The following is a 12328-nucleotide window of genomic DNA, read 5'->3' as shown; positions in this document are numbered from 1 at the left end:
CATTTCACATTTTTTAAGATGCTTAGAATTCTAACATGTAGCAGTTTATTTTGGAAACAGATGTTCTCCTACAGAATTCAACAATATTTGTCTCTAAAATGATTAAATGCAAAGTAATAGCTTGTGATCTTTGTCCTCTGATGAAGGGTCTGTAAGCATTCACTGTTCAGTGAAAATATCAGGAATTTCAGAGTTATTTTCAAAACAATATTTAACCTCAAATATTTCCAGTCAATCAAAAAAAAAAGGGAAAAAAGAAAAAGGCATGTATGGGTGGGATGCTGTTGCTAGATAACATCCAGGTAGCATAGTAATAGACAATAATGTCACAGGTTAGTTCATTTTAAGTTTCAGCTACATAAATGACACATTTTGTTTGATACATTTGCACGGTGCTTAGGGAGTAAAATTTAGATTAAAATGATGAATTATGAGTGAAATACTCTCTGAAACGTTTCAACAGCTCAGACCCTCTTTTTCAAAAATTTTAAATAATGAGGTAGCCAAATGTAGGCCTGTACCCAGACTAAAGGCTTTTCTCTGAAGATTTCATTTTCTAGTATTTAATATGAAAAGAAAGCTGTTTCCACAGATACAGCTGTTTGCACATTGTATATTGGATAGTTTCATTATGCATGTCTAATGCAATATGTGGGGTTTTCTCCTTTTAATTATGTATTTGCATGAGTATTATTTTTAAAAGCTGGAAGAGGCATAGTTAATACACTAAAGTTGCAGGTGCTAAATGACATCTGCAGCAACATAAATAAGAAAAGGCTCAGCAATTCAATTTTTAGATGATTTCAGATACAAAATTTAAGTTTATGAGTATTTATAACAGCATACTGCATCATACAGTCTGATATGTTGACAACATACACCTATTGAGATCTGAACGAATGATCAGATAAAAATGGAACTGAACAGGGCACACTGCTGTTCTAATCAAACAAAAATATCAGAATAATATACTATTTCTCTCTAATTACTTATATTATTCATTGCATTTGGTTTGTCATATGAAACCTATTACAGTAGTAAATACCGATGTAAAAAAAAAAGTTAAAAAAGACAGCAAGTAAATGTAGGCAGCCAAAAAAAAAAAACTCTGAAGAAAAAATTACTTGTGTTTATCACAGATATCTCCCATTTTGTTCATCAAGAATAGTACTATTATTTTCTAATTATGGTGAGCATTTCAGCTCTCAAATTCTTGACTTTGGTAAATGCTATATTATTAGGCGAAAAAACACACAAAAATTTACTTTGTTCAAGAAGTGTCAAATTCTTGGATCATTAATTGATTTTGCATGCTATGACCATGTTCTTTTGGTCAAATATTAAGAATATCTTTTTGTTTCAGACTTAGTGTAGAAGGAAGACACATTGAAAAGACTTGGTCAAATAAGTTTGTCCATATGAAGCTGATATTGTGTGCTTGATGTTTGATATTTAGACTTCCTTGAAAACAAAATTATGTGATATAGCTTCAGCAACATTTCAAATTAAGATAAAATAATTAGGCAACTCTTCATCCAAGTTAGCTGCAGAAAAACAAAGAGGTTTATGTTTCAGCATCCTACCTTTCATTCACGCTCGTATCACCATCCATAAATTATAACACATTTCTTTATTGTGAGGAGTGCAGGTGCATAATTATGTTTTTTAAATTGTTTTCTCTGCCAGGATTTCTCCAGGGGAAGATAATTGTATACACTTGGTTTGACTTGTCGTTAAATAGGTTGCTGATACACTTCTTTTGAAAAGGGAAATCAAAATCCCAAACTGGGCAAATTGAAACCTTTGGATGGTAACTGCAGACACAGTGGTCCATGTAAAATCGGGCATATGATATGTGTCAGTGTCTTTCAAAGGTCTTATTTAGATTTATATAACAGTAGAAAAATGAAGTTAAATAAGATTGAGATCGTCTGTGTTGGAGAAAAACAGCATAGTGATTTCTAGTGTTGATAAGAGTATCCTTCCCTCTCCTTCATCTTACTTAGAGCCACATTCTTGCTGATCCATACACAAGAGGAAGGTTACTTGTAAAACATGACCAGGGAGTCAGTTAGATTAGCAGTATTAGAACTCAAGTGTTCACAATATTTCAGAAAAATGCAGAACTGGCCGTGATGTAACTATGGAACATGGTACATGATCATGTCAAATAGCATGGGAATATTTAACCTTCTATTGATGCTTGTGATAAGACTTTCCACCATACACCAGCCTGAGAAAGCTTGAGGGAAGAACTGAGGCTAGGTAAGCAAGAGTAAAGCCCAGCAGTAAGCATATTTCCCTTTGTAAGGAGATTTAGGTCTCTACTTTGCCAGTTGTTTTATGTGCCAGAAGAACCCAAGAATACTTTTCATATCAGGTTTCACCATTAAATTTCAGTTAAATTCTAGGTATGCCTCTATTATCCTGATTCATATACGCTTTTCTACTGATAGGTTGATCCCATAAATTACTCTTAAAAAAATAACAAAATTACAGTTCTATGTCTTCATCAACTATTTTTGAAAGTTACAACATTATAAAATTCTTTGATGTTGCTTTCCTCCAGGAAATGGTGCAAGTTTACATACAGAGTGTCTTCAGTTTTAAATGAAACTATATTCTGTGTTTAGATGAGCAAGACTGGGGTAAAAGTTTCCTTGCTTACACATACTGCCACCAGATGTCACTGTGTAGATGAATAACTGATGACCCTCTTTTCCCCTTTTTTAGCTCTTTTTCCCATTTGATTTGATCAAGTATGATTTCCAAAAAGGTGAACCAATCAGAAATAAGCATGGTTGGTGTGAAAAAGTTAAGAAAGGTAAGTATGTATTTTAATACAATATAATGGCCTTTGATTGAACTACAAGTATGTCAAGATAATTTTTTTGTTTTAGGGAACACCATTATTGTGTCTCTGCCACATGTCCTCTGCCAACATCAACTATTACTCTTTGCTCTGACAAAAGCAATGTGATTATGATCTAAGATAGAACACTATTAAACATTCTAGTGCTGACACCAGAAGAATTTAGGAGATATTAATATATTAACAGAAGAGCAATGTTCAAAAGTGATGATGTGGTATTATTTCTGAATATGTAGATAATGACATCTCTCATTTTTAAAGGAAGTTAGCATAGTAAGATGTTTGCTTCAGAGTTCTGTGAGAAAGGCTGGTCAATTAAATCAATGCTTTTTGGTGAGAAATTAAGTGTTCCTAACTAAACAAGTTGATCAAGCTTATATTTGGGGTTTTTTTAAGAGGTTTTTTTTTTTCTTGATTATAGCCTGCTCTCAAAATATCTATCAAACATCTGGTATCTCTTGATTATACTGATTTTCAAAGCGTTTATCAGATACTGAAGCATCTCTGTTGTACTGTGGGAAAGTAGCTGTAATTAAGGCCTGGAAGCTGAAGCAAGAAAATCTCATACTAAAGGTCAGGCAGACAACTTTAACAGGGAGATGAAGAATATTTTTCAAAAGAGTTAAGAGATTCACTAATAGGTCTTAATCAAAGCTTGACATTTTCAGGAAAATATTTTCCCCAAAACATGAATTTTTATAGGAAATTATCTGTAGGGATGGCAGACTAGCCTGTGGGGGGGAACACATTCTCTAATTAGACAGGTGGTCTAATTTTCCAATTATACCAATCAGCACCAATGCCCTTTATCTTCAGAGCATCATGGCTGCAGTGACACTACCAGTGAATTAAATGCCTTCATCTTAAACACTACCCATTTATGGGAAAAAGGCACATATTCTTCTATGAGGAGGCAGTCTTAAAGTAAAAAATCTGCATGCTTTTAGATGCTTTTTTATTTTTATATGTTTTCATATTTACAATTCTTGTTTCTGATACAAAATTACATAAGTCTTGAACTTCATTGTTCAGAATGTGCTTCCAGAAAGGTATGAAGTTCATACTATTCAACTTCCAGCAAACTAATACCCAGATACTCTACATGCATGACAGGATAATCCTAGCCCCATCTTTCCCTATTTTTGAGGAAAAAAAAAATTAAGACTATTATATTTTACTCTAAGAAGAAAGCAATGAGGCTGTATTACACCAGTGTAAGGTCTTAAGGCTTGTTCTCAGAACTTCAAAAAGGAGACTACACAGGGATTTAATGCCTGAGTTGAACACCTGGTTTTTATTAACACTGTTTTTTCAGTAGGATGAAGTGCAGACTCAGCACTCTAAATTCAGTAAGGTGTGGGGAGTGGGACATAATATTAATACAAGGGGTGCACTTTGAGAGGTTAGTAAACCTACTAGTGAACTTATAATTGATAGACGGCTTTTCTGGGAGAACAATGATGAGTCATCAAGAAGAAATATAAAAGACTAGGAATTTGAGTAGACACTATGGTACTGTGTCTGTATGGTCACTTTGCATGTAGAGGTGACCACAGGAACTGTAAAGCAGTAGAAACAGTTGTTATTTTTGGGTCTTATCTACAGAACCCTACTGTACTTGGTTCTTGGTCTTGCAAAATCATGAGTACCAAATTAATATTAATGTAAAGTACAGGAAATGTGCAATGATATCCCAGGTTTACATTCTTTCAACTTCTCTGTATAGGTGAGGCTGGTCTTCTCATTTCGAAAGTCAATGCGAAGAACCCCTTCTTTGGTTATGCTGGCAATAAGAGATACACAGAAAAAAAATTACTCTGTGAGGTATTTAAGAAGGGAGATCTTTATTTTAATACTGGAGATTTAATGGTACAAGATCATGAGAATTTTCTTTATTTTTGGGACAGAATTGGAGATACCTTCAGGTATAATCATTGTTTCTTTTCACATTTCTTTACCAAAAAAAAAAAAAAAAGAACATGCAGAATATAATAATACTGTTCTATTTGTTTTCAGCCTGAAGTGTTCAGTTTATTACTATTGTGATGTAGTTTGTAATGATCTTATAGTGGATATTAGGGGCTTAAATTTTAAAAAAGAGTTTCCATAGAGCTGGATATCTCATTTCCAGAATATTTTGTAGGAATTAACTCTTTGAACAGTCTTTCCAATTAGCATAGTAACAAGTGATGGTTTTGCTGTGAGAAAGGAAGTTGGATACTGAAGTGGAAAAAAATTATCAAATACTGAAGAGTGGTCACATTTTACATATTTAGATACACATAAAATTTTTGAAAACCATTGTATCAGATTATGATCAGCTTTCATTGTGCTTTATAGTCATAGCTAATATTCAGTACCGTTTGAATTGCAAGTCTTTTGGTGGTCAGATCAACATGCCAGTGTGATAAGTGGGAACAAATACGAGGTGTTGTTAGTCTGAAAAGAATGGAATTCCTACTAAAGGTAATGTTTTTTTCAAGAGGAGGTGTCCATATGTTTTCATGGGACTAAATTATTTTCTAATGTGTTTTAGATGGAAAGGGGAGAATGTTGCAACTACAGAAGTTTCTGATATCATTGTAATGTTGGACTTCATACAAGAAGCAAACGTGTATGGTGTATCTGTGCCAGGTAAAAGCTTTAGCTGTATGTTGTAATTCCCCTGCTTTACCTGTTAACCCTCATAACTCTTTTATTTCATGTTTTAAAACTAACAAAAATGTACATACAGATACTGAAAACACCACCAGATTGTGAATGAGCCAATGAATCATGCATTTTTATGTGCATGCAGTAATGTGCATTTTTTAAAAGTAACCTTACATGAATATGAGAAGATGTGGAGATGTGGTGCCTGGGAACATGGTTTAGTGGTGGACATGCCAGTGATTGGGTTAATTGGTTGGACTCCATGATCTTAAAGGTCTTTCCAGCCAAAAGAATTCTGTGGTTACATAATGTAAATTGAAGTTTAAAGATTTATTAAATTCACAACCAGGGAAAGTCCACGCATCCATGTGTCAAAATAAAATGTCAACAAGGTAAGAGTTGTAGGCAAAGTAACTCTAAGGGCAAGTGTATGGTGACATTCTTCTGCATTATTTTACCTTCCATATATCCTCATAAAACATCTGTAAACAGATATAGTACAAAACCAAGGACAAGGTCAAAAAGAAAATGAAGAAAACAAGGTTAATTTTCATGAGAGCATCTGAGCTTGATTCCCATTCATGCTAAATCTTTTATTAAAATGCATATTGTATCTGCCTAGATTAAAGACAAGTTTCTTTACACGAGTCTGTATAGTGCTGTACTTTACATGAGTAGCTAAACCAGTGCTGATAACTTACCAATGCTTGGCTATCACAAAAAAAAACTTGCACAGTATCAAGGCTTTCTCCCTGCAGAGAGTATGCTGGGGTGGGCAAGAAATCAGGAGCAGATGTAGATAGGACTTTGGGCCCAAAATAACCAAGGGGATATTTCATATCAGATGATGCTATGCTCAGTTGTAAAAGCCCGGGGAAAGGAAGAAGATAAGGTGTTTGTGTCTGCCTGACAATGCAAAATAACTAAGGAAGTCCTGCTTTTGCTTTGCTTCTGTATGTAACTTTTGCTTTACCTATTAACCTGCCACTATTTTGATGCATGAATCTTATTTTCCTTCTATTCTCTTGCCATTCCATGAGAGAAGGGAGTGAGTGAGAAGCTGGCTGGATGCAGGCTGAATCCACCACAAACTTACAAGAATTTAAAATGTGAAAAAGGTGCCACCTCTAATTTAAAGCCACACAATAAGAAAGACCATAATAAAGAAGATTGATTGAAAATGAGATACAAAAATATGAGAGTTTCTCATTTCCTATACAAGTCTTACCTCCAGATTCCTACCCAGTTAATGTAACTGTCTTGATATGCAGTTAAACATACACAAATCAAGTTCCTTACAGACTTCGTAGCATTAGCAAAAAAAAACAACCCCAAAACAAAACAAAAACCCCAAAACCTATATATGTAGAAAGGAGACAAAAGATAACATTGGCAGAATGTCTTTGTCATTATTAGTAGCTGATGGTTAAAGTGTGCAGTTTGATTGCTGAAGTTCATTGCTTCTATGTCTTTCTGATTTTGATCTTTCCCATAGATCCACAGTGCTCTCTCTTTCCACATAAACCAGTAAGAACTTGTAATCACTCTCTGTATTAAGGACATTCAGACCCACAGTTTTGAGAAAAGATAATGGCAAGAGAAAAAGGCTAAAACTGAAGAGAAGACATAATTGTCTGATCCAGTGTTGTGATTTAAGCCCAGCCAGTAACTCAGAGCCACGCAGCCACTTGGTCACTCCTCCCGCCCTTTCTTCCTCCTCCTGCTCTCAGAGGGATGGGGGGCAGAATCAAAAGAATGTAACTCCCATAGGTTGAGATAAGAACAGTCCAACAGTCCAGTAACTAAGGTATAACACAAACCACTACTGCTACCATCAATAATAATAATGGTAAAGGAAATAACAAGGGAAGAGTATACAACCACTCACCACCCACCAACTGATACCCAGCCCCACCTGAGCAGTGATCCAGCCCTTCTGGGTAACTGCCTCCAGTTTATATACTGAGCATGACATGGTGTGGTATGGAATACCTCTTTGGTTTGGGTCAGGTGTCCTGTCTCTGCTTCCTCCCAGCTTCCCCTCCTCCCTGGGAGAGCATGAGACCCAGAAAGCCCTTGGTCAGAGTAAACACTACTGAGCATCAACTAAAAACATCAGTGTTATCAGCTCTGTTACCAGGCTGAAAGTCAAAAACACATCACTGCACCAGCTACTAAGAAGGAGAAAAATTACTGCTACTGCTGCACCCAGAACATCCAGGAAAGAGGCTCAGCCCTCTTATTTCTGAGAGAAGAATGATGTTGATGTTTTTCACCTTTATTAATATTGAGCATGGGACTCCTAACTCATTTACAGCATTATTACTTACTCGGTCACTTGAGTGATCTCCAAATACATGTAATATCTTATAATATATTAATATAATCTTCTAGCTTTACTAAAACACAGAAGATGATATATGACTCTCATTTTATTGATGCATTACAGTTCTTTTTTGTAAGATTCATTGCCAAAATGTCAATTTCATCCACGCTTTAAAATTCTTATCTCACTTTTTCCTCCCAGATCATGAAGGAAAAGCAGGAATGGCCTCTCTTATTCTAAAGCAGAATACATTGTTGGATTTGGAGCAAATATATAAGCAAGTAGTGACCTACCTACCAAGTTATGCTTGTCCTCTTTTTTTGAGAGTTCAGGTAAGCTGCATGATTGCACAGAACACATGAATGTCTACGTCATCTGAACACAGAGATGTCGAAGGCAACAACTGAAAGTGCTCGTTCATATATCACTCGATTAGTTTTAGATCTGATCCTATTTGCTGTCTTCCTTAATGCAGTCCTGGGAAAGGAATTACACAAAAATCAATAAAATTTGCAGATTATATTAAAATGGGAGGAATTGAGTACAAATGAGTAAAGACAGAGATCGTAGAAAAGGATTTAGGGTGATTACAAGCATGACCATGGGAAAACAAAAAGATACAGATTAGTAAACTGTGGACAATTGCATCTGAAAAAAAAGCAAAATCCATTTTATTAACTGGAAATGAGAGAAGAGAGATGTAGAGGTAAAGCAGGAGATACTGATTGTGCACAATAAAATGATATTTCATTAACATTAGTGACACTAATGACAAAATCTAAAGCATTTGAAAAGGTAGTCGATAAATTGAAAAGATGAACTAAAAATGTACTTTTTTTATTGTCACCACTATAATCATCAGTCTTCATTTCTGGTGTTCTAAAAGCACAATGACAAAGGCAAAAAGAAAAATGGTTTTGAAGGTGCTTGTGAAGGGAGTCTCCCAAGTCTGAAGATGAAAAAAATAATCACTATTTAAAAGGAGAAATGATGGAAGTTGGATCAATGGGCCAATCAGAGGTTGACTAAAATGATGATAACTTAGTCCAGACTTATTGATATACAGATGTACAAAAAAGTCTTTATGCTGGGCAAAAGGAATCTGACTCTTGGATGTAGACTGGATATGTATGTATGTATAACTTCTATTAGATTAGATATGTATGTATATATATGTATATATATTAGATATGCATGTATGTAGAACTTCTATTAGATTTAAATGCCTACATTACAGACAAATTGCTGTTGGTACTGCTGTCGTTAACTGAGAAATAAGGCAATGGTGGAGGCTCAAGGGAAAAAGATAAAAACTTGTTGTTCTTTCTGACATTTAATCATACTTTAGAAGTTGTCAGATCTTAGATGAGCTAAAGTAGGTAGATGCAATTGCTCTCAATTTCTAGTTTTCAGAGACTGCACATATATTTAAATATGTAAAAACAGAATAAAAGACAATGGAGAGAGGTCAGAAAGTGTGGCTGAGAAGCGGTAGTGAAGATAAAAGTGTCTCCCTAGAGATGGCCTCCCACTACTTTTTCCAAGGGACAAAGGGACACTGAAAAGAAGCTTGAAACATTACAAGTTGTATGGTAAAGATCTACCTCTGTTGGGACCTGGCTGAGTATGAGTACGGTTGATTACCTATGTGATTTTTTAAACCCTTTATTTAAGGTGACAATAAGTAGAATTTCCTGAGTTCCATCAGGCAGTTCTTAATAATGACAGTTTTTACTCTCAGATTCTTTACAATGTATAGTTTTATAAGCACACACAAATGAGGAAGCTAGATTGTCCTGAGCAAGCTGCAGCTATACCAGATGAAACACTGTGATGAGATGCTGCACAGCAATGCAGAAAGCAAAGGGTTGTAGCTTTCTTCCACCACATCTTCAGGTTGGTCTGTAGCAGCACAGAAGTTCTAGTTTTCCAGGATAGTGGAAAAGTAATAACAGTATTAACCTTACATCAAGAAAGGTTTTCAAAAACAAATGTGAATGTGAGAAAAAAAAAAAAAGTTCTACTGAATAATAAATCTTTCTCTCTTCCACAGGATAAAATGGAAATGACTGGAACATTCAAACAACAAAAATTTCGACTGGTGGATGAAGGTTTTAATCCATCTACAATTACTGATCCTCTTTACTTTTTAGATAATTCTAAAAAAGCGTATGTCTTGTTAACCAAAGAAGTACATGAAATGATCTTATCTGGGAAAATTAAACTTTAACCTAATAATAGGTTATTGAGGTACAGTCTACATGTGTGAGAAAACAGTAACATTAATTACCAATATTTATACATAGTTATCCAGAATATTTTATGTACTTGATACTTACATTCAGATATGTTTTGTATCTGTTCTCTCTTCATCATTATTGATTATTAGTCATTTTTTTACCTATTGAGACCAATTTCTAATTACATGATCTGTAGAACATGACTGAAATCTGTTTTGTCTCAATCTTGGAATATAAATGCTGAGTCTGATGTTTTTTCTAAGTACGAAATTAACATGAATGATATGTGGAATGAAACACAGTAAAAGATAAAAAAGATTCAACATAAAGGTATTGTGACACAAGTTGTTTTGAGAGAGAAAATTTGCCACTGTTTTAATGTAGTTTAGATTTATATTTACTTCTGAATACATATTTTAAGAAACAAAGACTTGGCAGTGGTTGGATGAAAACACAACTTTTCCATAGCTTCTTCTGATAGAACATAAGATTAAAGACAGTCACACAGAATAAAGCCCTCAACCCCAAAACTAAGCGTTTTGTACTAACATCACTGCTGAGTTTTTTGTCATAATCCATGCTCTTTCATTTGTTAAACTGGCTAACAGTTTGGAGTGTCAAATTCTGAAGACAGTGCAAACTTTAGTTAAATGTTTAGTGGAGGATCAACAATAGCCAGAGAAAATGTGCACACTTAATGGGGAAAATCACTTATATAACATAAAAATAATTATTACAGCACTTTATGTATATCATGCATACTGACTAATAGCTTCCTCACTCTTATTAATGACTGCCAGATATTACTATCTTATGAGTATAAAATATAGCAGAAATTTTTAAATTCTAAATCGTTTGTTCTAATACATTGCTTTTTTAAAGTTTTAAAGTATAAGATTATTTAAACCAAATTCTTTGTCGTCTCAGTGATTTAGGTCTGATTGAGTAAAGTCTATTAAATCTATTTTGTAGCCTGTTCTGATATACTGCTTGCACAGTGTCCTCCTCTAATGGATTGTCATACCAGCATTGACCATCCAGAAGCGGTATCATGGAAAGGGTTACTTCAATAAGTCTCACTTCTGTTACAACTGTGGTGAGAAACCAGGCTCACATAAAAAGTTGGATGTACCATACTTGAAAAATTTACTATCTTTTCTTGTTTCTTTCTACTTTATTCATCTAACAAGACATTAGAACTTCTGTTAACTTTTGATTCTCTGATCATCTCTTTCATTGATTTTCCTTAAAAGGTCAAGTCAAGGATTCGGTAAAAAACACACAAAGATTCATAGCTTGTTTGCATTTCTGAATACCATATTCATTATGGAACTTCCAGCACAAATAAGCAAGTTTGCAGTTTTGCAATTTACAAAGAAGCAAGACCAAGCTGTGCTTACACCAACATCATACTTGGTGGTAGGTATTACTCTAATTGTTAGGTAGATGATGGGGAAAGTAGAGGACTGCTGGATATGAATGGAAGGGTTCACTATGGTCTAACACTTCCTGAACTGTCCCACTTTTTCTGTTTCTTTATGTAGTTCCCAAAATGGCTGTATATGACAGAAAGATAGGTGGAGGGTGCTGGTTGTTATTACTTATTCAGGCAGATGGAAGTACCACTGCTCTGTCTGCAAATAGTTGCACGTTCCTGTTCAAGAGCTACAGATATAACAATCAAGTATTTACCATAAAATTAATCACAACTTTGCAAATTATGTTACAATTTTGAGGAAAGGATTGGTTGTTGAAATCAAAACCTTATTAATTATTAAATAATAAATATTAAATTATGCCCATCTTACAATAAGCTTTTGCTGAATATACCTCAGGATCCCCCTTCTTTCATTAGAACATCAAAAATTATGCTGTTTCAATGCCAAATAATACATTAAAAATTTTTAAAAGCGTACTCTGATATTTACAAACATGTTTAATATTATAACAGTTTATTTTGCTTTAGAACATTTGATACTATTTATGACTAGCGAAAACATTCTACCTCTTACATGCAACAGAAAGAGGGCGGGGGGGGGAAGAACCTACGAAAAACAAGATGAGGAAACAAGTAAATACCTTTCCATGAAGCAGATTGGTTTTGTGTACAGTGGTTATGGTGGAGAGAGCATTAGAGGTATAAAACTGCATGTGTGCTAACTTCCATGCTCTGTGCATTACCAGGGCAGCCAGTTGATGGTTTTGAACTCTGTGGTGTATTTCAGCAGCAGCAGGACT

The 12328-nt window shown here is 34.6% G+C and overlaps 1 protein-coding gene across 1 annotated transcript in view; it reads left to right on the top strand.

Moving 5' to 3' along the window:
• LOC101881547 (long-chain fatty acid transport protein 6) overlaps positions 1-10852 on the top strand; it is a 37581-nt gene extending 26729 nt beyond the window's left edge. Inside the window, exons 6-10 of the mRNA XM_005154900.2 lie at positions 2734-2824; positions 4599-4797; positions 5409-5506; positions 8052-8182; positions 9904-10852. Coding sequence (XP_005154957.1) covers positions 2734-2824; positions 4599-4797; positions 5409-5506; positions 8052-8182; positions 9904-10080 — 696 coding nt within the window. The 3' untranslated portion in view covers positions 10081-10852. The remainder of the gene's footprint in view (positions 1-2733; positions 2825-4598; positions 4798-5408; positions 5507-8051; positions 8183-9903) is intronic.
• Positions 10853-12328: the final 1476 nt, after the last annotated feature.

The sequence above is a fragment of the Melopsittacus undulatus genome, chromosome Z (assembly GCF_012275295.1).
Source record: "Melopsittacus undulatus isolate bMelUnd1 chromosome Z, bMelUnd1.mat.Z, whole genome shotgun sequence".
Lineage (NCBI taxonomy): Eukaryota > Metazoa > Chordata > Aves > Psittaciformes > Psittaculidae > Melopsittacus > Melopsittacus undulatus.
Note: the sequence above shows the minus strand (reverse complement) of the source record. Positions and strands in the feature narration are given on the sequence as shown.